The following is a 27,166-nucleotide window of genomic DNA, read 5'->3' on the forward strand; positions in this document are numbered from 1 at the left end:
TAAAGCTGTTTATATCAAATTGAGTTCTGTACATGGAATGAGTGCAAAGTTATATGCAGTGACACAAGAATATTGCATACATTGCCACCTATTCCTTTTTGCATTGTATTTTGTAACAAGTTTTATTTCATTATTTTGACAAATTTTTTTTATTTTATTGTAACTATTAAATATGTTTTATTATGAATAAATGCAACTGATAAAATTATACAGATGTCTTTTTTTTAATGAAAGTTTACATTTTTGTTAAATTCTGATTATGTATTAGAATCCGAATGCATTGCTTATTTTTTTAGAATAGCTGTTGGGATCACACATGGTTTTCTTTTGTACGATATTGTTCAGAAGAAGTCTATTTTATCGAGGTATACTTTAAATATTTTGGGTAGGTATTTTTTATAATTATCTTTAAGTTGATTTTCATTAATAAAATTTTTATATTATTATTTTGTCTTAAAAGTAACCAATGCAATTTTCTTTCAGAAAGTGGCACTGTGATTGCAAATGTTTCTCCAAAGACTAAATCCTTAAGGAGGTCATTTAGGGAATCATTTCGTAAACTTAAGATCACAAAGAGCAAGTCATTAAAGAAAGAACGAACAGAATCTTTAAGTAGTGACAAGCAAGAAGAAATGTATGTTTTTTATTCTATTTTTCATTTTTGTGCTTTTTTGGAATGTTATAATATTTTGTAAGAAATTTAGTGAAAAGCTATTCAATTAATTTTTATCAACCTTCATTAAATTTTTGAAATCAAAAACAATTTGAAAAATTAAAAGAAGAATTTTCTAATTTTTTACAGCAGGATCCCTAAACTGTAGGTATTTGCAAAAATGTGAAGTGTGCTTAAATTATTCATCAAGCTGCCCATTGAAAAATTATATTTCATTATAAATGTCTAAAATAAATAAAAATTCAGTACATCAAGGATGAAGTGAATCGTTATAGATTCAATTTCTAAAAAGTGTGTCATAATGTTTAAAAGTTTTGGAACCCCTTCTCCAAAGCATATTTATTGAAGGTATAGTAGATGGTATAGCACAAAAATTATATAAACATAATGTAATTATATGATATTTATTGAGGGTGTAGACAGTTGCTTAACAAAAGAATAATATATATATATATTTGTTTTTTTGCAGTGAGTGAGGTCTGCAAGTATTCATTTCTATATTGTTTTTTTTAAAGCAGTATATGTTTAGAATTGAAAATATTGTATGGATAGAGAAAGTTTAAATTGAGTTTCTTTAAAATTACAAAAAAAAAAAGTAGTATTTATTTTTCTATTTTGCTGTTATGCATTTTTGTTATATTAAAATTTTTTACAATTCTAATCAACAAAAATTATTTTACTAAGCTTAGGTTGATATGACATTACATCAGCTTATATTCTTCTTATTAAATTATATAGTTTAAATTCTTATTTTTTAATTTTAGTTCATTAAGCAGTAGCAAGCGTGAAAGCTTTACCTCTAGCCCTGATCCTACATTAGGCAGTTCCATTTCACCTGAACTTCGATCATTTGATGGAGAATCTCATATGAGTGATGTCATAAATTCCGTTCAGTGTTTATATTTTGCACAAAGTTTCATAATAAATAGTAAGTTTTCTCTCTCTCTCTCTCTCTTTTATATTGGTAGTTTACATTACATTCTTGGTGTTTTGAATTTTTTAGTTGAAATGAAAATAAGAAATATTATTTGATTTTCAAGATTGTAGATTTTTAATATGCATATCTTGTTTTGTATTTCTGTAAATAAATTTCTTGCTTTGCAATATTGAAAGGTACCCACACATTCACTAGCAAAAAAAAAAAAAAAAAAAAAAAAAAAAAAAGAATAATAAGAGATAAAGTTTTTAAAAACTAGTTTTTTAATGATTATTAATAATGTTAAAACCTAATATTTCAAAACAATGTGTTTAATTAATAGATATATTAATTATTATGATTTTTTAGATGTAATCACCACACCAACATTGTGGATTGGTACTAGTAGTGGTTGCATTTACATTTATACCATTACCATGCCAGCCAATGATTGTAGGACTTCTGATGCTGTTACATGTCAGTTAGGTTTGTATTTTTAATAATTTGTTTATTTGTTCTTCTCAGTTTTGTAACAAAGGCTTCCTATTATTTTATATACATATAATAACTATAATTATTTTTACTTCTATAAAAATATTTATTTAAAAAATTAAAATATTACTTTCATTAAAACTCTCAATTTAGAAAATTGAAACAATTTTAACTTCCTTAAAGTAGAAAGGCATTTAATATTTAAAACATCATTAATTAGAAAATTAATAGAAATAATAATTGGAAAGTCATAATCGAGTCAATTTTGTTGATATGTTAAACTATTTAAATGTGTATCATGCTGATTTCTTATTTTTTAGACATATATATTTGAGGAATTTTCATTGTAAATCGTAATTTTAATAATGATTAGCCTAAAAAATGTACAAAATCAGTCCTACAATGTAAGATAACAACAATAAAATGTCATTAAATCCATCATTCCTTCATAAATAGTATTTATGTTATTATAACCACTTCAAAAAATCAGATTTGTCACATTAGAGTTTTATGCCTTTTCCAAATTTTTTGAAATTAAATTTAGTCATTTCTTCAACTTACAAACTAAAATATATATTCTAGACTATGGTACGTTTTGGACCTCTGCCGTGCTGCGAGACTCCAAGGCATTAATTACACTGTTGCCATTGCTTGTGATTCATTAAACAGTTTCTATTGTAATAAAATCTATATCTATAACTTATAATAAAGCTCAGTGTGTATGTGTGTGTGTGTGTGTTGGCACCTTATAGACCAGACTGTTTGACCTACGGCTACCAAATTTGGTACATGTATACCTTGGAGGTCAGAAATGTGCAACTGGGTACCCTTTTTTTAAAATTTTTAATTAGAATTTTAATTATTAATTAAAAACTAACTTTCCCGCCTAAAAATCTTCATTTCCCCACCGCCATATGAGTAAGGCTTCAGTTTTTCCCCCACACTAATGAGGTTAGGCTTAACATTTTTCGACCAATTATTTCAAACAATTCTGTTTATTTTCTTAATGTTTGATGCATTTAAAATTAAACATTGTTAATTAATCGATCTTGCAGATTCATTCTGAAGTACTTTTGAATTAAAATAAAACAGAATAAAGGAAATTAAAAATTTCTAATCTGCATAGCGTTACCCCAATTGGCGTAGAAAAATTCACGCATTTGCATTATCGTAACTGGTGTTGAAAAGTCATGCATGTGCATTGTGTTCTGATTGTTGACAACTTTTTTCAACGGATGCATCATTTTTTAAGTAGTTTTTTTTTAACCTGTTTTCGATCGATTATTTTAAACAATTCTGTTTATTTTCTTAGTGTTTGATGCATTTAAAATTAAATATTGTTAATTTTAATTTTAATTAAACATTATTAATCGATCTGCTCATGATGAATCTGAGAAAATTTTGTTGACAAATTCTTGAGATATTACGTAAATTTAAAAGGACATTCTTTAGTGTCCATAAAGTTTAAATGCTCAGTGACTCTGTTTTCAATAATCATGTTATAAAAAAAATGCTTTGTTTCAGTAAAAAAATATTACTATATTAATTACAGATTAATCATTTCCACTTTAATTTAAAGCATAAATTCTATGGGAGCTAACAGAAAATTAGAGAGATACAAATTTTTTTAAAAAAATATTTCTTACTGTTATGAACTTCTCTTGATCTTATACTAAGTGAACCAATTGCTGATTTTTAAATTAATAAATACAGTGAAATACAGAAAATAATAAAATTTGATGAGTTAAAGATTATTTTTAAATTGATTATTACATATTTTTTAGGTAAGGAAGTGCAAATGAAGCATCAAGCCTCTGTGCTAGGTATTCGTATTGTAGATCATCGTGGATATCCCCTTCCTGACCCTACTGATGTTCAGTATCAGAGATCAAAGCCAGCAGATCTCTGTGGTAGTCATCGTGTAGTCATATGTACAGAAGAACAAATCAAGGTACTGGGTTCTTTGCCAAGTTGGAAGGTTTGGGTTCTGGGTTATGCAATATATCAAGTTTAATCATAGCCCAATAACTAAATCTAAACCATTTGAGATTAATACTTGAAGTTGGAGAAATGACTTAAATATTGTAAAGATTTGTATTTGATGTTGTTTGAGTTATTAAATGTATTGTTGGAAATATTATGAAGTTCAAATATTTATACTGTCCCTTGATCCTATTAATGATATTTAGTACATTATTTTTAACACATTTAACATTGTAAGCAAATAAAGTTCCACTCTTCTGAGATGAAAACTGACTGAATTTTGAAATTCTAAATTGCATTACTTTAAACCAACCAACAGCTATCTTGATTGGTGGCTATTTCTTAAGGTATGCATTGAAATGGTCTAAAATATTAATTTTTAGTGATGGTGTGAGTTTCATACAAAGCTTTGAATGGAATCTATCAATGGATTTATTATCTGTTTGTTTGAATGCTCTCATTCATGCAAATGCAATGTATATATATATATATATATATATATATATATATATATATATATAATATAAAAATGTAGCAGTTTAGATAGATGACATTTGGTATATCAAACTATTGAAGTTCGTTCATACAACTATAAGTATTATAGTTGTATGTCAAATTCATTGATTTTATAATATAAATAAAATAAATAAAAATAAAATTAAAGTCTAAAAATTTATGTTGATCTTGACTTATCCAAGGTTCAAAATTTAATAAGATGGTAATAGCGAGATTTCACTTTTAAAGAGCAGACGAGGAAGTTTCAGGGAGACTACTTCTGAACTGGATATTTGCTTTTGAACTGTCATTTTACTATTAGAGACAACCTGAAACTTCATCTTTGAATGCATGCATAATTTTTAATTTTTATATATTTAAGTTTTGTTACAAGTAATTATCTATGTTGCCCTTTTTTTCAGGTCTTTACCTTACCTAGCATGAAACCATTTTGTAAAAATAAAATTACTTTAACTGAAGGGTATCACATATCTAAAGTTGGATTTTCATCTTTTCCTAATAAAAATGGTAAGTTTTATTTTTCAGTTGAAGAGAAAAAGACTTTATTATGAACAAAACAATCCAGAAGATTTTTTTCCCCTCTTCCTTGTATTGCTTACATAATTAAGAAATAAATGATCTCTGCTGTCAGACTTGTTAATTTAATTGAAAAAATATGTGTGTTAGACTAATGATGATAGACAGAATCTTATTGTTGGTCTTTTTTTGTTATTATTTATGTTTTCTTTTGTGGTTAAGTTAGAAAATAAACATTTGAAACTACAGTACACTCCCGATTATCCGCGGAATTGGGTGGCGCGGCCGCCGCGGATAACAAAAATCGCGGATAATCTGAAAAAAGCTAAAAACGGGTATAGCAAAAAAGAAAACAGTCATTCCAACTTTGAAAAATCGTTTTATGTACAATAAAACGTAAAATAAACAGCAGGAAATGTTTAACTAACGCTTAATATTTTAGTATATCACTCAAAACTAACCTAAAATCCATTTTGTTAATGAAAACAGAAAAGGGCTTTGTACTTACGAGAGGCGTCAAGGATACACAGAAAAATTAATACATATGTACTGTTTTAATACTGTAATGTATTATGTAATTACAAAAGCATAACTGTAAAACTGCACCTTTTTGAAAAAATCAGTCAAAAAAAAAAAAAAAAAAAAAAAAAACCTTTGTGCGGCAGGCGCGGATAATCCGCACCGCGGATAATCGGGAGTCTACTGTAATCATGAATTTATGGAAATATTATTAAAAAGGACATTTAATCATGCCTCATTAGTCTTAGCGTAGAAAATTAAAATGCACCCATAAGATGAATTTCAAACTGTTAAAAGGTTACAATTATGTGAAATGTAAAGAGAAGTTTATTTAGAATTGTATCAAGATTCATTTTTTGACTAAAATAATAATAAAGTGCAGAAAAGTATGTCAAACAGAAAGTAAATCTCTTATCCAGAATCAGTAATGTGATTAATTTCACACACATATTAAGAATAATTACTTGCCGGTCCATTATGGATTAATTACATTTCTTAATCTTGGATATGAAGAAAAAAATATAACATGGAGCTTACTAATAAATTGAAAAATTTTTGGAACAATTTGAGAATTATGAATACGTTCGATCTTGTACTGCATAAGACTGGAAATTTAGGAATCAAGAACTCAGCTACATATTAATATTTAACTGTACATTAATGTGATACTTTGAACCATGTTATAATTGCTCACATTTTAATTTTAGACTGTTACAGGATTATTTTTAATTATATATTATTATTATATTATCAATTTTTTTATTTCATTTTTTTTATTTATCTATTCTATACTTTTATTTTTATTTACTTTTTATTCTTAATTTTATTAATTATTACTTATATGTTTATATTCTTAGATTCAAAGTAAGATTCCAAAATCTCAATATTTTGTACTTAAATTTTATCTTATAATTTCTTAATATTATTGTAAGTTTGCAAGTTTTTGCCATATCTCTGATTTGATTTGTTTGGCATGATTGTTGGTAATTTGTCATCATATCCACTGTAGATTTAAAAAAAAAATTCCATCATAGAATACTTAAAAGAAAATAATGTTGCACAGCTATAGATTACTTCTGTTTTATTGAAAAAGAAGTTTTTGTATTAAAATATAACACATTGAATAAAAATTCTTTTAATATAAAAATTATTTAACTAGAGTATATTAAGAAAAACTTAATTTAGTTTTGTGTGTTAAAATTTTACTTACTAGGTGGAATCTTTATCTGGAAATTACTTTCTTTTTTAATGATTACATCTTATTCGCCAATAATTTATGTATACAATAAAGTTTTATTCGAAAAGGGTCATACATACTAATGATATTTTTCTTGAAATGTCTTCATGTTGTTACAATATAGATCTATATATTCTTTTTTGCTGAGGCCTTAGGTTTCAGAATTTTTTTTACACTTTTACTTATAATATTAATTTAATAAAAGCAAGTGATTTAAAACACTTTTATTTTTCCAAATTAAAAAAAAGTAATAAAATATTTATCATTTTAGATTCAAAATCATGTGAAAATTGTGTCTTATGTCTTTCTCGTTCTAATGGAATATCTCTTTATAACATTCCTGAGCTGAAAAAATTCATTTCCTACAATTTTTGTTCATCAGAAGATATAGAGTAAGATACAATTTTGTATGTAATTTATTTTGTTTATTCTTTTATATTTTTCTTTTCTTCATAAAAATGAAAAAAGAAATTAATTAGTATGCAGCCATGACCGCTTTATTACAGTAAAATAAACTATAAATTAATGTGGCTACTTAAAATTTTTTTAGCAAAGATGCTTTTGAAATATAATAATGTATACTATTTATTCTTAAAATTTAGATACCAAATTTAATTTTCATATTTATTTTTTTTACCTTTGCAGATTTTTGCCAAAAACAGCATTTTTAAATAATGGTTTAATAGTATACCTTGCTTCTCTCTCTGAATTTGAAATTGTATCACTGTCCACCATATTTACAACGAAGGCTGTATGTAAAATTGAGCTTCCTGAGGGAGCCAGAGAGCCATTCAAGCCTTTAGATAATATTGTCTTACAAATGCAAAACTACGAATCTCAAAATGGAATTGGGAGGTACAATTTTATATTCTTGGATATGTAGTATCTAGTTTTTTTCCCCCTCTCATGTGTCTTGAATGTAATTTTTTTTCTTATCATATACCTTGAATATTACTAATTGAAATTATTGCATCTTTCTAGTTCAGAGGCACGCAGCAACTTTGCAGATATTACTGATCCAGAAATTCAGAATGAATTGAACAACATAGAAAATGAAGCTGAAGAGGCCAGGTAGAGAGTTTGCTTTGTTCGAATTCTTTATTATATATAATTATAATTTGTTGTTATAATTCTTTATTATATAACTGTAGGTATATGTATTACTGTCAGAATAAAAGAATTTTATTTAATTAAAATTATTTATAGTAATCAATATAATTATGCATTCTTTATATTATTTTGTACTTGCAGTAAAACTTTAAATATTTGGGCTTTTGCTAACCAAAAATCACTAGTAACTAAAGTCACTAGTAACAAAATTGGTAACTAGAAAATTGAATAGTGCTTACAATTTTTCTTTTCTTTAATAAATAAACTCCAAATTTCTCAGAAAAAGGTTCAAATTTGGGATTAGATTCAGAATTTGAAAAAAAAAAAAAAAAAAAAAAAGACTAGAACGGAAGAAAAAAAAGCCTTTAGGGTTTTTAAAATATTGGATTCGAATAGATTGTTGTGCTTATGAAAAAGAGATATATAGAGAGAGGACAATAATATATACAACAGTAGGTTTTGATCATAATTGAAAATATAAATTAAAAAGCTCAAGAATTAAAAAAAAAATTGTTGCTATATATATATATATATATATACAAAATAAAAATCAAAGATAAGATAAAACATTAATACAAAAAATAATAATTTTAACTACAGAAGCATAATGGATTATTTTCGGTTGCAGTAATCATTATGAAATTTCAGCTTGCTCTACAATTACCATTATAAAATAAAATTTTGGCCTTCACAATATGAAATTTTTTTGGCAGATTACCCATTTGTAGACTGAACCTTTATATATGACTCAGTATATCAATCTTTTGATTTTAAATTGATGCTGAGGGTCTAATAACATTGAAATAATCCATCAAAGAGCATGCAAAGGGATAAAAGAATGGTGCAAATGGAAATAAAACCAACTAGACTTTTTTATATTAGAATTTGAAGAAACAATTTTTGAAAGCTTCAAATTTAAAATTTAATCTTTATTAAAGATTAGATATTGATTACATTTTGCAATTAGTTCAGAAATCAAGCTTCTACTATATTAGATATACAGGTATATCAGGTTTTTTTTTTTACAAAACTTCCTTTCTCTCTTCAATTTAGGCGCTCATCAATTGTTTCTAGTAGAAGACTAGCTAATAATTTGCCAGATATTACAGGTATGCATATATTTAATTTAGTTTAACCTACTAGCAGGCATTTCCTCTATACCAATATGGAAAGTGACATATATTTTTCAGATACACTGTTAAAAATGTAAATTTTTAAGAGGTTCACTATTAAAATAAGTTGTGATTGATTAAAAATTAATAAAATTATTTAAAACAATTTTCATTTAAAAAGGAAGGGGAGAGTATAATCATAAAACACAAAGACAATGTAAAATGATAAAAGAATTAACTAAATGATCTGAAAACAAAATAAATGTAATTTCCAGTATTGCAAATGAAATCATTTACAATACACAGTTGTAGAAACAGCATAGAAATAATAATAAAAAATACTGTTGAAGATAATACAAAGCAAATATTCCTTTTCATATTCATTTCATTGCACTGTAGCATTCTGGGCAAATTTATTTAGAATGTTCTAAATATTTAAATTTTTGGAAAATGTGATAGCTGAATTTTGTTATTCTATTGTGCTCTCCATTTTGCCAGGATTTCAATCTTTTTTTTAACCAGATAACACCTTTTTCATTTCTTTAAAACCTAGTTCTGCTTTTCTTTTAAATATTTTTAGTTTTAATTCACTTTGTCAAGAGGTTGACTTGCTTAATTCAACATATTCTTTCAAAAGAACATTTGCCAGCAATTGTAGATATTCCCTTTTAAGTAGCTTTTCTTCATTGTTTGTTGAAGAAATTACATAATTGATTTAAATAAAATTCAGCAAAAACTTATGAAAGGAGTTAAAGAGCACTATTAACAGCTCAAATTCCAAACTTTGATTAAAAGTTCATTGGAAAAAGTTAAAGGAATAGCTGAAAGTTAATGCTATTGATTATGTTATATGGTAAAAAAAATATAAAATGAAGTGCATCTTTCCTATATGCAAGCCTGCTGGAAGGTTAAAGCATTTTTCATTTATTTAGTTCATTTTATTTTTCTTCTTGTTAGCGAATATTTCATGTATTCAACTACATCTTTTTAGAGGACTCCAGGAGCAGAAATACAGAAATGTTAAATGGCGACTCTCGTTCATCTGGAGACAATATTCTGCAGCAGGTATAGAGTAATTTTATTGTTTGCATATGAAGTTCATATTTTCTTATTGAATTTTTTTTCTATGTAATTATTAATTTTTTATGGACAAAATAAAAATTTACATAACTTTACAATTTCAAATTTCACAGATAAGATACTACATTTTGAATATATATATATATGTAAAAGTTAGAATTTGAGTTAGAGTATGACACTTAGGAACAAGAATTATTTGCTTAAAAGTGGAAATGAATAAATGATTTGCTAGTATATAGTTTTATAAAGTCATTAATTATTTTACTTACAGTTAAATAGTAAAAAGACATTGTTGATATGTGTAAAGAAACATTTTTATGCTTAAAAAATTTCTGCTGTGAAGTAATGATTTTCATTTTGCTTAAGGTATGATAAAAACTTCACTGTAAAATTACCTTCATATAATTTCACTTTATTATTTTAAATTTGATTTTCAGTATTCGTTTTTATCTTGTTGATTCTATAACACATTTATAATGTGAAATATCGTTAGAGATCAAGTAAAGAATTAAATGCTAGATTAATTTGATATAGATATTCTTGTAAAATAAAGAAAAGGTTCATTTTTTTTAATGTCACTCCTGAGTTATAATTTTATTCTGATGTTAATTTTTCTTTATTTATTGAATATTTTATTTGAATAAACAAATTTCTACACATCAATTTTAAATGCCATCTAGTAATTGAGTTAGGAATTGTACATCAGAAAAGAAAGAGAAAAACATATTTATAATAAAATTACATAGAACTTAATAAAGCATGAGATTTATAGGAATATTTTCTCAGAGAGAAACATTTTCACAAATACTTCTTTAAATGAAATATAGTAAAACTAAATAAAAGCACCTAATAGAAAGAAAGAAAAAAATCCATTCTGTCTTCAAAGTCATTAGTAATTCAAGACATTTGAAAAATGAGAAATTTATTCTTATATTTGATTAAAATATATTTAAATGTGCTTGATTTAATTAGTGTTTGATCTTATAAATTATAGTTATCCATATATGTAGGCATTTTTTATAGCATTATAATTCTGAAAAATATGTTGTATTTTGCATTTCATTTATCATTAAAATTCTGTTTCACTTATTATTTTCCATGCCTTTGCTCAGGAGCAATAAAACTGAATATGCATGGTAAAATTTTCTTTGTATTCATTTAATAATTATCCAATTCAGTAAGCATTGGTGCAACTATTAAATAATTATTCTTTTATTCATCTGCAGATCCAAAGAGCACCACTTGCAATAATTGAGGAGTTAAACTCATCAGGAGAAGACCATTTCATGTACAACAGCCATCCATCAATTAATGTTGGTTTATTGTAGAACACAAATATTTCTTGTCATTCTCCGAAAGAGAGTTTTTTGTACTTCGTGTAGATTTGCAAATGCTTGAGGAGTATCTCAGTCATGCTTTAAAGGAATCTCTTCCATTTTCCTAACTTTGTAGAGCATAGGAAAAATATTTTACATTCTATGCTGCCACACTTTAGTCTGAGGAGAAAAATGTAGTATAATATTCTCTTTTTAATGAATATTCTTCTGCATTTATTTTCCAGTCAGTCTACTCTTATTAAATGACAAGTAATCTGCTTTAAAATGTGTTCAAAATAATTTCCATTTTTCTTTAGCATATCATTTCTTTCCATTTCTGTAAAAAAAATACTAAATTTTTATGTTTTAATACATAAATACACTTTATATAAACTGTATTTTTAATTAAATTTTTATGTATTTTTATTGCTTTCCATTTATAATTTATCATGTGCATTAATATTGAAGAATCCTATTTCTAATATGCGTGTATGTGTAATTGCATAATAAGATATGAATGAAATGTAAAGTTTAAGCATTTTTGGTTATTTACTTTATTTTCCTTAAATTTAAAAGTGATACTTCAGAGTTTTTAAAAAATCATAATTTAAGTTTTATTTATTTAAAAATAGATTATGAATGCTTTGTAAATATATATTTTCACTTTCATAAATGAATACTGTTTATTTTATTAATGTTTATCATGCATTATCATTTTATATAAATCTCAGTTTGATTGTGTGTGTATTATATATATATATAAAACAGCTCCCTTCAGCTGGCAGGTAGAATCCTTTATTTAGCTATCATAGAACATACACACGTCATGTTGCATTTCAATTTAAATTATACTTTTTTCATCTGCTGTTGAATTTTAACATAGGTTCAAATACACTTGAATCTAGGCAGTTAACATTTTTCTATTTATAAAAGGGCTTATTGGCATTGTGATATAAAATAATTAAGTTTATCTTGTTATCTAACTTTTTAGAGACACAAAGACTAATTAAAAAACTTATTTCAAGACTGATTTTAATACTGTTTTTGTTACAGTGTTGTATATTTTGAAAGTATTAAAAATGTTATGCATTCTTTTCAACAATTTATTTAAATGTTGGCATTTTTAATTTCTGTGAGTGTATGAAATACTAAAAGTGATGAAACTTTTAAAGGACTGATTTTAATATTAAGTATTTATATATATAATTTTATGTTTTTAATAATTTATATATGGATGAAATTGCACTGTGGAGTGATAAATACTGGTGCTTTATGTAAATTTGCAAAATTAATGTGTTTATTTTTTTCCCCTTAATCCACCGATTATGCTATTTTCTGCTTTATATATATTCTTCCAAATAATTTTCCATTTGAAATTAATACTGCATTTGGCTTTTATTTTGAAATTATCTGTTTCTTTTTTATATTTGGTTGCTAGAACATTGAAATGAAACTATAGCGTTTTGATTCATTTGAAATACAATTTACATCTAGTGCATTTTTTCTTACATTAATTTATTCTATTTTCTGAAAACTAAAAAATATTTCTAAAAGCAATATTTCTGTTTTCAGATATAAACTGATTGTCTTATATTAATTTATAATATTTTATATTTGTTACATATAGTAACAATTTTGTATAAGATTAATATTACTTTTGAACATTATTGCTGTCTATTTGAAATACTTCATTTTTATGTTTTTAATTAAATAAAAACATTGCTTGAATATTTTGAAACAATGTAATTTACTATTATTTAAAAAATAATTAAGTATATTTATTGGGCTAATTCCAATATCTTGCTAATATTTAGTATCATTTTTATTTAAAATCCATCCTTATTACATTCTAAACTAGAGGCAAGAAGAAACGAGACATTTTTCAGAAAAACAAAGATAAAATTGATTTAGATTATGGACATTATAAATGTAATTTAACATCTTTTATATAGGACATTATTTTATTAATGATTTAACTACCAATGCATCAGCACTGAAATCACTTTGAAAAACTATTATACTCCTCCACTTTGAAATAGTTAATCTTATTAGAATCAACATATTTCAACATTATTAAAGTAATTAACAAACCCTAGTTAAAGTAGTTATTTTTAACAAAATTATAGTAGATTTTAGCAACTATTGTATTTTGTAATAAATCAATGGCAATCAAATGACCCCTTTGAAACCGGAATTTTAACACATATTTGTTTTGCCATGTATGACTATTGATTTGATTTAATAATATTTTATTTTCTATCATTATAATAATAATTTAAGTAAGGAAATTACTGATTTCGTGGATGCTATATGCAGAGATTGTATCTGGACAAGGTAAATACTCTTTTTTTTTTTTTTTAATAGTGATTTGAACTTTTTATGTTTTGCTGTAAGTGTTGATTCATAGTTTTGCCTATTTGATAAAAAGAAATGTAATGTTTTATACATTGATATAAAACCAGTGTTTATATTTTAATTTTATGGTAACTTTGCATAAGTAATATATTTTCTTATTCTGTAGTTTCTACTTCAAATGAATTTCAGTATGTTTTGAATTTTTACTTCAGTCCTGCTTAAATGTAACTTTGAGTATTCCTTTAGAATGTATAAAGCTTTTAGAAGTGCAAACAGACCGTGCAATTTTTTTACAAAAATGTCAAAACTTTTATTGATTTGTAAATTTCTATGCAATTGAAATATTCAGTGAAATAAAAGTTACATTTTACTTTTATGTGAAGCAGACTTCTAAAAATTTAACTCTTTATCTGTTTGATAAAATTTTTTATATAAATTATTCTTTAAATGACAATATAATATTATAAATGTAAAAAAAAATACCACTATATTGAATAATTTTTGGCTAAAACATTTGAATTCTACAGCATTCCCCCTCCTCTGCAAGTTATGTTTTAAATTAGTCTATTATTAAGGGCACAGTGGAACTATTAGCCCTTTTTTTTAATTATGAAAATTTTAAGCATTTATATATCCTTTTTTTTTTATAATGTGAGAATTTTAAGGTGTTTAAAATACATTTTTAGAAACATTTTTATGTGCACATATTGCCTGGTTTTTTTAAATTGATTTTAGCTATTTAAAAGAATTCAAAACATACCCAATTTTATTTTAATGTGTAGCTGGAATCTTATGTGATTTCTGAAAAATTAAGACACCTAGGACATTTAAATATGATATAATATTGAAGTCGTTACTTAATCTATTGAATGCTTATTTTAATTGCATCTATGCATATATTTTGGAGATGAAATGTTAAAAAGGAAATTTCATAGTTTACTATCTCTTTAAATAGTCGAATGCTTTACTTAGATAAAAAAAAAAAAAAAAAAAATCCAGATTCACAATTGGAAGTTTCCCCTTTTTTGTGTAAAACTTTAGATCCAAAAACCTCATAATTAAATCTTTTAAAAATTATTCATAAGTGATAGTATATTTTGGAGTGCAGTTTACTTGATAATTAAGGTTCTGGTACCACAAAGTTATTTAGAAATATTTTGATACAATGTTACACTAAAACTATCCCCTTTGATTATGAAAACATAGTTTGGAATTATCTCTATACCAGTTAAAGTTACAAATTTGATGGAACATACTAGCATATTATGTAAATTGTAATAAATAATTCATGACGTACATTTTATATTGAATAATATAACTTGAAATATGTGTTACCACTAACCATTCTCTACTAACTCCACCATTAAATAGATACTGTACTAAAATAGATTCTGTAACATAAGTCAATAATGTTGTTTATTTTACTTCACTAACATATGCATACAGATATTAAGGTAACTTGGAAGCACTAGAAATAACGGTTAAAATATCACAAATGAAGAATATACATCTTCTCAGTGATATGGAAAAAAATTGAGATAAATATATCAAATATTGATAGATATTCATTTTACTGAGTAACATTTACATGCAAATTACATAAATTAACTTAAAAAAAAATACTCAATAAAATCAGCTGCCAATAAAAGCATACAAAAATATGTTTCTTTAATTATGCATTGTTTTTGATACTTAAGAAAAAATACGCTCCATGTAAGAATTCATAAACATATTTATAGGATCCAGTCTTTGCCTTATAGAGCACCACTTCCCAAAAAATGGATACATATGCCTAAATGTTTGTGCTGTTACAGAATGAGCCTGTAAAATAGAAAAAAATACAAATAATTATAAGTAACCTTTTAAATCAAAAATTTGTATGACATTGTTGCAAACAGATGAAGATTATTACTTTTCTATTAATGCAAGACTCAGACATAATTTTTGAAAGGAAAGAGTGTTAATTTTCTAAGAGGGGGGAGGCAGATTATATAAGCAATAAAAAAAATTGAAAAAATTATCTTTTTGTACATGATTACTCTTTGTAGAGATTGTATGATATTTTTTTGAAAAGTTTGATACATTTTTTCAAGATTAGAAAGTTCAATTTGACATTCGTTTTAGCCACTTTTTGTATGTGTGTGCAACTAGTATAATGACTTTGCAATACCATCCATCTTAGGCCATTTTGTCATACTCTCAAACAAAATTTTTTAGAGAATTCACAAGGCATGATTAGATTAAGTCTATTTATTCTTTGATGTATGAGAATGTTATATATATATATATATATATATATATATATATATATATATATAATAAACAAGCACAAAAATAGTTGCCTAAAAATGTAACTAAGTATTTCACATTATTTAAGTGAAAAATATTCCTCATTAAAAGCTTTTAAAAAAGAATAAATATCACTAACTTAGAAAATAAATTAAAGATTTTTTTTTTGGTTTGGTAGGGTTTTAATAGATTCCTAACACTTACTGTTAATAGTGGGAAAAAAAAAAAAAATTTTTACATGCATATGAGCAAATTAAAATCAAGTTTTTAGAAAAAAGGTGCAATTAATCACTTTTTTAGTATAAGTAAATAACATTTTAATAAAAAAAAAGGAGACTCACATTAAAAAAAAAACAAGTCTTACAGTGTTTTTTGAAAATGCATGTACAATTTAGTAGTTTTGGTGATTATTGAGAAATTAATTCTCTTAATTTTGAATGCAAGTATAATTCTCTCATTTTTTTCAAACTTATTGTTGATTCCTGTTTAAGTACATTATTTAACATTTTTAAAATCCTTGTACATATTAAAATTGCAGTAATTATGTTGAAGTAAGAAAAATTACAAATTAGAATTTTAAAATGTATTTCTTCTTTGATTAATACATCTGCAAATTAATGAAGATATACAATTTTTAATTGCAACACTAGGATTGCATATTACCATTAAATGATTAATTTTTTTGCAGTGAAAACAAAATATGTATACATAAATATTGTAAGCATTTACCTTAGCCCAATGTGGGCGACCTCCAGCTTCCATCATTATATGTTCATATGCTTCCCAGTACCTTTTATATGGGACCTCTTTGCCATATGGTCTACAAAAGAAAAAAATATCAGATCTTTCATAAAAGTTATAAACTGATATAAGTTACAGAGTTATAAACAGATTGGAATTTATGGAATATCACAGAATCAATGTTAATTTTGTTTTTTAAATTCTCGAACACAGTATATATTTTTTTTGCTTATTTTATAATATAATAGGAAAGGAAAGCAAGAAATTAATTATAATTAATGCCCATTAATTTAACTAAATATACATAAAAGACAATGAAAACAAGCTAGTTACATTTTTAATGACTCTGGCATTATAAACTTAAACTAGACAAATAATATATTCAAAAGAAAATAATTTTAAGTCTGTAAAATCCAAGAAGATGCATTTTTGTTGGTTTATATTATAAAAAGGGTTTTTTTTTTTTTTTTTTTTTTTTTTTTTTTCAGTAATCATCAGTCATTTTCAGCAACCAAACGTTTGCAAGATCATATGAATAGTATTAATTTCATTTTGTCAACCAATTTGGATGCACTACATCTTAAAACTAAGACCAAAATATAGTAAGGTAATATATAATATAATTACAGTACTTATAGTAATAGATAATAAAATGTAATAGGATTATGAAATAACATTATGATACTCTAAATATGCTTAAAATGGTGAAAATAATAGTAATAAAATTGATGAAAAGGATGCAGTTCTTGAGGTCAGGAGTTCTGCCCAAGTTTTATTTTGAAATATGGAGGGCAGGGGATATATGGACAACACTGATGATGTATCTATGAGTTTTCACATGGGGAGGGGGGGGGGTGTCAAAATCTTGCCAGTAGTTATGGCTGAAAGATTGATTTTTTAAAATCTTCCTAATTATTCTAAATATATAGATAGTAATATAATACAGATCTTATCAATCAAATAATATGTTACTTTCGATTCAGCTCCAGGGATAAATGAATAATTTTCTGCAAATTAAATTATAATAGATGGATTTTACAATCACTATCAAGCATATACTAAAAGTTTTTGATGGAAATAACTGCAATTACTATAAAAATCGAAAATTAAAGACATAATATGACTGAATTTACTATTTGATGAAAAATAAGTATTTTATAAACCATAAAAATATTTACCTATACATAATTATATTTATGTAACAAGTATCTCGTCCAAATGCAGGGCTTATGAGGATATTGTCTGCTTTTGTAAACCTGACTTCAACTGGGAAATGAACATAAACATCTGGTGTTGATTCAATCCATTCTTTAAGTTGCCACAAGACAACTCCTGTCTTCTCACTATTATTTTTTTAAAAAAAATATTAGATTAGACAAAATAAAGTAACTATACATATGGGAAGTAATTCATTTCAGATATTTGTTAAAAATTACTGTATCACAATAGAAAATAAATAAAGCAAACAAATAACTTACATTGGTATAGCCCATTCATTTACATATTGTTTGAAAAGACATTCAAAATTGAAGATTTTATAACTTCTGTCTATTTTTGAACTGGATGCAGAAAATGACAGATAATAGAATAATTTATTGATATGCGGCACCCAATGTGGAACAAATGTACTGCAAAAATAAAACATTGTGTAAAGATATTTGAAAAGTTATTCACTATGTAAAAAAGAACTACAAAACAGTAATAAAAAAAGAATTTTTACCTAATGTAGTAACAGAATTCAAGAGCATGATATCCAACACCATAATCCCAAAAAATCTTCCAAAGTTTTGTCAGCCATGTTTCTTTTGTTGCTAACTAAATGCAATTTAATTCAATTAATTTCAGTGCAAGTGAAATCAAAGAATTCTTCTGTAGTTTAAGGCACTGTTCAACATAATATTAAAAGAAAATTTAAATTGAAAGTATATAGGATGTTAAGGGTGGCAGCATCATAAATGAATGGATTACTTGTATCAGGGTTATAAAAAAGTTGCATGAAATTAAATATATATTTAAAAATACACTTTTATTAAACAAAATTTCAATTATTAGTATTTAAAACTAAATTTTGTTTAAAAACTAAAATTAATAATTAATGTACAGTAAATATATCAATTTCATAAATATTTAGCACAACCTTATTATATATTATGGAACTTGTATGAATTGTTTTCGACCATACATGCAATGAATTATTCCCCTTATTTGAAATATTAGAATGTTTGTCTATATAAAGAAATTTAGCAACTTCTGTGATATAAAGAATTCAGCAAAATTGTCTTTGTTACTAATAGGAGTTGAGATATCTATTTCTTTCAACAGAGGAAATCAATAGTAAATTTTTAAATCAGATAAAAGAGTTTGATATTTTTCAAATTTCTATCTGGAGTAATAATTGAAACTAAAATCTGGTTAAAAGTTTTATGAAAACATATTGCAAGTAAAGATATCTTATTAGATATATAATGATGCTTTTAAAATAATACAATAAATATCAATTGAAGCCTGTATATTTTAAAGCAGAATAAATCTCAACTTTGTCAAAATACAACAAATTCATCAAACTTAATTTGTTTTAATTTTTCCCTATTTAGTTTAAAGTATGTAATTTTACAATATACTCCCGTTAAAAAGTATTATCCAAATTTTAAAAGACATTTAGCATAAATATAAGAGTAATTTTATACATTAAATATTAAAATTGAAGCTGTTATGAAGTAACAGATACAAATAAGGTTCAAGAATTAAATAGATGATAACACTTAACTATAACAGTATCATTAATGACTTAGGTAAAAATTAGTTCATAAAAAGTAAGAGAAAAATAAATAAACAAATAAATATAAATTACACCAGCAAGTTTTTAAAAACAATTATTTACAAGGGGAAGGGCAAATTATATTGTTACCATTTAATTAATATTTAGATTTCTCCTAAAAAGTAAGAATGAGTAGTAAGAACAATTTTTCATACCATTTCTGTTCTGGTTGCATGTGACACAACAACATTATCAGTATATGGAAACCACATAAATCTAAAATGATCAGATCCAGATAAATGTATTTCCAGATTTTCAATAACCTAAAAAATAAATAAACTATTAATATTTTTAAGATCAAAATATAAGAAATTATTTTCTTCACATCAAATAGATGTTTAATTTGTCATATAAGTTTTTCTTGAATTATACTGGTTGGGTTGCTGATTCAATTAAGAATTCATAAAGCATTTGAGGTACTTGTGGATTCTGTGCATTTTTTTTTATATTGAATTATAATGCCTTAGAATGATTTATTGTTATTTTATAAATTTGAGGTGAGATAATTTAATTCAAATATGATGCACATGCATGGTAGTTAAAGGCTTAAAATTAAAAATTCTAAAAAAATTATTGACATTGAAAATATATCATTTGAAGGACAAAAAGATATTTTGCCTATCATATTCTAACAATGATAAAACACATCTAAAAACAAGAAATAAAAATTATGATTTATTCTTTTTTTTAAGCAATAAGCATAAAATGAACACACAATCAATTTAAATAAACCCCTTTAAACTGAAATTTCAGAAGATTTTACTTATCCCTTTAATATGGTTAATGATTTATTTATACATGATATTGCATTTCATATCTGTCTCATTATAAGTTGTTTATATTTTGTGCCAAAAGTTTTGAACAAGATTATGCATGATCAACTTTCATTAAAACAATAACCTGTATTTGAAAAATCTTCCATGATAAAAAGTACTGCTCCTTATGTTTCCATTAGCTTCTTTATGCACTAAATGCATGGTTACAATTAAATCCAACTATCATTATGTAGTGATGAATGGAATTGTCCAATATACTGCATTCTGCACATTGGATATTTTCACATATGCTCTTGTATAAAATAAAATTGTTTTGGACAATCAACTTATCCTTAGAATTTATTGGATACTTTTAAAATCATCCTATATATAAGCATTCAAAACAATATTTCAAATAAAAGGAATGACATTAATTCCATATTTTCAATAGACATTTGTAAACAAGGGCACAAAAAGTATCTTACATCTTTTAGAGGCAAACCATATTGCCTCATTTGCAAATTGAAACCATATTCACACTGTATTGTAACAGTTAAAATGATTCCAAATGAACCAAGGCTACAGAGAGCAGCTTGAAATGTATCTAGGTCTTTTTCTGGTGACACATTTAAAATTGTATTATTAGATAACATTATTTCCATCTCAGTCACCTAAAAAAATGTAACAACATATTAAATAAATTTTTAAAAAAAGGGAAAAGCACAAATTACAATAATAACTACTCTAATGATAAAGTGGCACTAAAAACAGTGTTACAATATTTTAATGTTTTTTTCTTAGAAAATTTACTATATTTATATACTTGTATTAATATCCAAAGAAAGGATAAAAACATCAAAACTTTCAATTAGTGTTTTGGCAAGATAAAAAAGAATGCTAATGGATATCTTTCTACAAGAAATAAAATCATTAGCTGAAGCTTCAAGATATTAGAAGGTCATTTGAAACTTTTCAATCTAAAAATTCTGCTGAGTTCCAGATTACTAACCAGGATGCTTACACAAATTTAGAAATAAAAGGAATATTAAAATATGATAAAATGACTGTATTAAATTATATATATCACTTTTCACATGCAATAATCATTATTAACATAAATTCACTATTAACGTATAAATTTTAATAGTATTTATCGAAGTGTTGCAACAATTTTTGCATATTTGAAATAGTCACATTTTTCATCAATCTTGGATGACTAATTTTAAATTTTTACCTACACAGTAGGTTCAATATTATCTAAAACAATGCAAATGATACATTAACATAACTTTTTGATGTATTAAAACTATATCTGTTAATAAGTTAAATAGCGATTATATGTGCAATATTAATTTAAATTCAATTTTTCATGCAAAAAAAAAAAAAATACTTATATTATGAGAATAAATAGATCTTTCTATTAGAACACAACACACGTGCACATGCGCGTACACACACACACATAATCATGGCTAAAATTAGAACTTTGCAAAGTAATATATATATATATTATTTAATATGCTGAATAGCTATAAATATTTTAAACGTTAACAATCAAAATTCTTGTTTTGAGATGATGTTCTCAAGCTTGCAAGAAAAAGAATGAAAGAAGTGATAAATGCCAAGCATTTTGATCACTACTTGAATTTATACCAAAATGTCTAAATTTCAAAGTAAAGAAAAAGGAGAAATCACCTAATGGAAATATAAAACTTTTGATTAAAGAAATGCTTTTATAAATACAAATTTTGATTCTTTAAGGCAATTTCAGTGCATGCAACTTAATACAGAAACATTTATTATATATGCAATTATATTTAAATCTGTAAGGATTAATATAAGAAAAACTGTAGATTTGTATCTTACATAGGATGAAATAGTTCCATACTCAAGACCAGTTCCATGTGTGCACACACAAATAGCACCACCAATAGTGATATCAGAAACTGATCCCAGCCTGGAAATTAATTTAACATTAATTATAAAAGCTTATAAATCAAAAATATATAATACAATGGTATTTAATAAAAAAAATAAATATCCACTATGATATATATATATATATATATATATATATATTTGCTCCCTACTTCTTCTTTCTAAGTCTTACATTCCTATGTTTATCAGAAAAATAGTTGGAAGCAAAACATAAATGGACTAAAACATATAAAAAGGTAAAAAAAGAATAGGATACAGTACATGAAGGAATATATAGCAGCTAAATCCTCCTGTTGGCAAACTGAATATTTTAATTCTTTTATGTTTTTAAAAACAGAAGTCAATAAATAGAAACATAAAGATTTTTTTAAAAAAATTATCATGGTACAGAAACTCTTTATCTTTGTTACATCAGTGAATTGAATCAGATATTTTTATTTGATGCAATTAAGCATTTATATAAGATCCCTCAAAAATAACTTTAAAATATTAACTACATATTAAAAAAAAAGTATATATATTTGTAGAAATTAAAAAAGAAAGGGTAGGATTTTATATTTACTGAACTTCCTCTGCCTGTAAAAAATATTTCAATTCTTTTATTGAGCCATTAGAAATTACAACACTTACAGAAGATACAAAATCTTGTTTAAAAGCTATGACTGGCACAGATAAATTTTCAACTGTTTACACAGAAAACAGAATAAATATGCAATAACAAAATACTCACACTGATAGTGCAAGATTATGTGAATACAGAATATCATTCAGATCACTTAATTTCATTCCAGCTTGAACCTTTGCTCTCTTTTGTCTTTTATCAATCTAAAATAAATAAATAAAAATTAGTATACAACTATATGGATAATAAGTAAATGTTCAGTAAAAGAAAATAGCTTAATACCTCAATTAACTTATTAAAATTCTGTAAGCTGACCATAAATCCATTTGTGCATGCAATATCAGATGGAGAATGCTTACAACCAACTACCCTCACTTTTTTATTTTCATTTCGAGCAAGCTCTAATATCTGGAATATAAAAAATAAAATTAAATCGCAGCTTTAAAAGTTATAGAAATCATCACAATTATATTTAATAGCAAACAATAGCAACAACATGTATACCTGAGCAATTTCTTCTTGAGTTTTTGGTGCAAAAAATAATTCAGGAACACATTCAAATGTTTCAGACCAATTTTTGAACCGTACATTAGAAATACCAGCTTTCTGTAAAATAAATAAATAAAATTAATAATAATGATATCAACAAAATGTAAACTCATTCTTAAGTATTAAAAATGTTAAAAAAAACAAAACAGTCAAATAGTGCATAATTTAGTTATTAACTTTTACTAATATGACTGAGCATTAATATGCAGAGAGAGAGAGAAAACAACAAATAATAAAGCTAGAAGGGTCTTCAGTCTTATGAATAAAAGAAAATGATTGATTACAGATATACAAAATAAAAGTAATTATATATTTGGTCCTCTACCAAGAAATCTTCATTAACAGAAATAATCTATTTTTAATAATATGTAGTAAAAGTTAAAAATCTTCTTAGAAAAAAAAAATCTTGCAATAGGATACTTTTTTACCATATTAAATCTTTCAGCCCTAATGTGCATATACATCTTGGGGATTATTATTTCTAATAGAATTTATTGGGTAAATAAATCCCATTTTACTTGGATTATCATAGAAAGAATCATGATGGAATTAGATGGAATTTAAAACTTTTATCATACAAAAGTTGGGTTGAAAAGGTTAAGATAAATCTACATAATTAATATGAAGAGTCATAAGGTATCTTATGAACTACATATGTCACATCCTCACAAAAAAATATGGAATAAATTTATAGATCATTTTTAATAAATTAAACAGAGGTTAAATATAATCAGTCTTGCAGATTAAAGCATTCTTTTTCTCTCTTGGTATGAATATTTCTCTGCAGAAATTAAATCACACAGTTTATTCTTTTTTTTTAAATTTCACTTCCATTTCCATAGAAAGTAATATTTATAATTATACTCCCTTAATGTTCCAAACTAAAAAGTTTTTTAAAAAAGAAAATTGCTAAATAGATTGTTTTATTTATTCTGTTTAACATGTTTACATATAGTTTTAAAATTTTTATATCCTTTCAACACATGTATCCATTTGACTAACACATGCGTGAGGTCATTTTGAACCTAAATTATCAGGCACTTATTCTTTTCTTATTGGTTATTTACATAAAAATAAAATTGGCACAGAGTATATGGCTATTTTTTTTCATACAAATATATTCTATTTAAGACGCAAATGCTATTATTATGAAGAAAAAAACAACTTTGACAGTAGTCCCTTTTTTCCCCATACTCTTTCTATATTCATTTCCCTTTTCCCTGTTCTATAGATATAAAAGTTATCATTTTTAAAGTAAGTTATAATTTTTTCCAAATAGAAATATTGAAGGAATAAAAAAAATCTATATTTTATACTTGATTTTTTTTTTTTTTGAAAAAATAAAAAAGCTTGAACATATAATTTTGAAAATTAATAACTTTTGCCTTTCATTTTTATATATATACACAAAAAGCACTTTTATCATACGTCATTTAAAACAAAATGATTTTTTTAACATGTTTCAAGAATGGTTTATTCATATTATTTAAGAATACATTTTATATAAAGATTTGTTACTTTCTTCACTATCAGGAAAAGATTTTTCATCAGCTTTACTAGAGTATGCGAGAATTTTACTTTGATTCTCTATCAAGGCATAATGTTAAATGGGAGTTTGACCCCAACCCACTAGTGAAAAAAGAGATATATCATTTCATTGATTTCTGCTGTTCTAATCTTCTATTTTTTCCAGTTCCCTCATGAATGTATAAGAACTAAAAGGTGTAAGCTTTTATAAATTAGAATTGCTAAACAAAAGGGAAAGGATGAGGCAAAGAGATACTGTGTGTACTTTTAGGTTATGCTAATATGCAATATATATCTAAAGTTATATATGCTACTTAAATATCTTTCTCATATATTTGCCTTTTTTGGTGACCTACTAGTTGATGTTTAATTTCATCCAATATTTTATCTCTCGTATAGTTTAATATTCATAGTTTTTTAAATAAAGTATTTCAAATGTCAAATTAAAAGAAACATTTAAGGTGTGTTATGCTAGTTGTAACTGTTTTGTTTAGATACAAACCTTAATTGTAAGATCAAGTTACATAATATCAAGAAAAATTTAAATGTCTGCAGCGTTTAATATCCAATTACACATTTTTTTAATGTCTTGCTGGATTTTTTTTTCCCACATGTAAAATGTACATTCATTTATCACCCAGGAGAGCCAGCCGAACTGTTTGGTTTTAGAACATTAGCTCACCCTCTGAAGGAAGAACACTTTAAAAAGGAAGCCAAATAGTAATAAGTTATATCCAATAAAATATATCAAATAACTAATAAATCAAGTATAGTAAATTTTGAAACACTTAAAAATTAATAGAATAAGAGGAATTTATGTGCAATTAATTCCAACATTAAAATGGGGCAACAGATTTCATTTGTATTACATGAGAAAATCAATATGCACATTAGTTGGATAAAAATATTAATATTATGAACATAAACTTATAGTATATCGATATATATTGTCTGACATCCTAAAGGACTTGTTTTATTTCGTAGCATAAATTAACAGAAATAATTTTAAATAGGAACATTTATTTTACTTTTAATATAAATAGAACAAGAATTTAAATTAACAATAAAATATTTTATTCCGATACAAAAAAATTTGTAACGATTTTATAAAAAGTAAGGTGCACCAAACAACTTTTATATAATCTGCACAAAGCTTGATTAGTAGTTTATAATATGAAATAAGCATATAAAATGGAATATTTTCATAAAAATTTGAGGCATATTGCAAAGAGATGAATGTAATTGGTTTTTCAATTAGTATTAAAATATCAGCCTTTCTGTATTAACTTATTCACTTGTTTCACAGCTTTTCTACCCGATAAATTTAAATGTAATTTTTTCAAAAAATGCAAAAATATCATATATTAAAATGTTAAGTTACCATGGGCTAAGATCTATTTAAAATAGATTATTACGTAACACAAATATAAATTACGTAGTAAGGTTATTCTCATATAAATAATAACAAAAAGAACTTAAAATTTTTAAAATCAAATAGGTTAATTGTCTAAATTATTCCACATCGAAAAATACGGAGATTAGATGCTTAAGACTAAAAAAGAAATTTTAAACAAGCATTTTGGTGCATAATTACAAAATAAAAGCGTATATCTGTTCATTATTACATAAAAATAACAATAACAATTTTCTAAATTACAGTTTTCCACAATAATAACAAAAAAAGTGATGAAAACAACATTTATAGGACGTTACCATAATGTTCGAATATTTGGAATTGTAGATGATATTTAGTGAAGATGGCCGCAACGAATGATCAATTTCAGACATGCTCTGATTCAAATAATAAAAATTTTCGAAAAATACTATACTGTGATCTGAAAATAAATTAAGCTGTTCTCCTTGAAGCTTCAAAACATGTGCATTTGTCAAGCTTCATAACGGGTTGCAGTTACTGAATGATATTTCACCGCTTCATTTTCTTTTAATACGTGAATTAACTTTATTTATTTAAAAGAAATAAGAAAAACCCTCTTTTAATTAAAATCAAATGATATAAATTGTTTATGGTCCTTATGAATTCACTCAAGTATTAAAACCTGTTCACTCAAGTATTTTGACACCTGTTTGTCACTGTAGCAAAT

General features: G+C 24.9%; 2 protein-coding genes across 4 annotated transcripts in view; one reads left to right on the forward strand and one right to left on the reverse strand.

The window, feature by feature from the left end:
• LOC129970895 (lethal(2) giant larvae protein homolog 1-like) overlaps nt 1-14,141 on the forward strand; it is a 33,872-nt gene extending 19,731 nt beyond the window's left edge. For 2 of the 3 annotated variants that reach the window (XM_056084496.1, XM_056084497.1), the window contains exons 15-26: nt 297-385; nt 484-634; nt 1,438-1,601; nt 1,959-2,075; nt 3,866-4,032; nt 4,982-5,087; nt 7,124-7,244; nt 7,498-7,707; nt 7,834-7,923; nt 9,016-9,071; nt 10,066-10,139; nt 11,381-14,141. In XM_056084496.1, coding sequence (XP_055940471.1) covers nt 297-385; nt 484-634; nt 1,438-1,601; nt 1,959-2,075; nt 3,866-4,032; nt 4,982-5,087; nt 7,124-7,244; nt 7,498-7,707; nt 7,834-7,923; nt 9,016-9,071; nt 10,066-10,139; nt 11,381-11,482 — 1,447 coding nt within the window. In that variant the 3' untranslated portion in view covers nt 11,483-14,141. Of the gene's footprint in view, nt 1-296; nt 386-483; nt 635-1,437; nt 1,602-1,958; nt 2,076-3,865; nt 4,033-4,981; nt 5,088-7,123; nt 7,245-7,497; nt 7,708-7,833; nt 7,924-9,015; nt 9,072-10,065; nt 10,140-11,266; nt 11,291-11,380 lie in introns of all 3 variants that reach the window. The other variant, XM_056084498.1, reaches the window with a different exon arrangement.
• Nucleotides 14,142-15,377: 1,236 nt separating this feature from the next.
• On the reverse strand, nt 15,378-26,950 carry LOC129966422 (L-gulonolactone oxidase-like). The gene is made up of 12 exons (XM_056080847.1): nt 26,778-26,950; nt 23,493-23,594; nt 23,271-23,396; nt 23,097-23,191; nt 22,295-22,385; nt 20,914-21,099; nt 19,829-19,936; nt 18,576-18,670; nt 18,334-18,483; nt 18,034-18,198; nt 16,844-16,934; nt 15,378-15,646 (listed from the first exon to the last, which is right to left on the reverse strand). The coding sequence occupies exons 1-12, from the start codon at nt 26,850-26,852 to the stop codon at nt 15,518-15,520; spliced, it is 1,413 nt and encodes a 470-aa protein (XP_055936822.1). The 5' UTR covers nt 26,853-26,950; the 3' UTR covers nt 15,378-15,517.
• Nucleotides 26,951-27,166: the final 216 nt, after the last annotated feature.

The sequence above is a fragment of the Argiope bruennichi genome, chromosome 1 (assembly GCF_947563725.1).
Source record: "Argiope bruennichi chromosome 1, qqArgBrue1.1, whole genome shotgun sequence".
Lineage (NCBI taxonomy): Eukaryota > Metazoa > Arthropoda > Arachnida > Araneae > Araneidae > Argiope > Argiope bruennichi.

Bases quoted from the DNA above. Each gene is read 5' to 3' on its own strand.
- LOC129966422 (XM_056080847.1), bottom strand. From the start codon at position 26,852: ATGTCTGAAATTGATCATTCGTTGCGGCCATCTTCACTAAATATCATC. The intron at 19,937-20,913 runs GTAAGATACTTT...TTTATTTTTTAG, and splicing joins ATGGTTTGCCTCTAAAAGAT to GTTATTGAAAATCTGGAAAT. The intron at 18,484-18,575 runs GTAAAAATTCTT...TTATTTTTGCAG, and splicing joins GAATTCTGTTACTACATTAG to TACATTTGTTCCACATTGGG.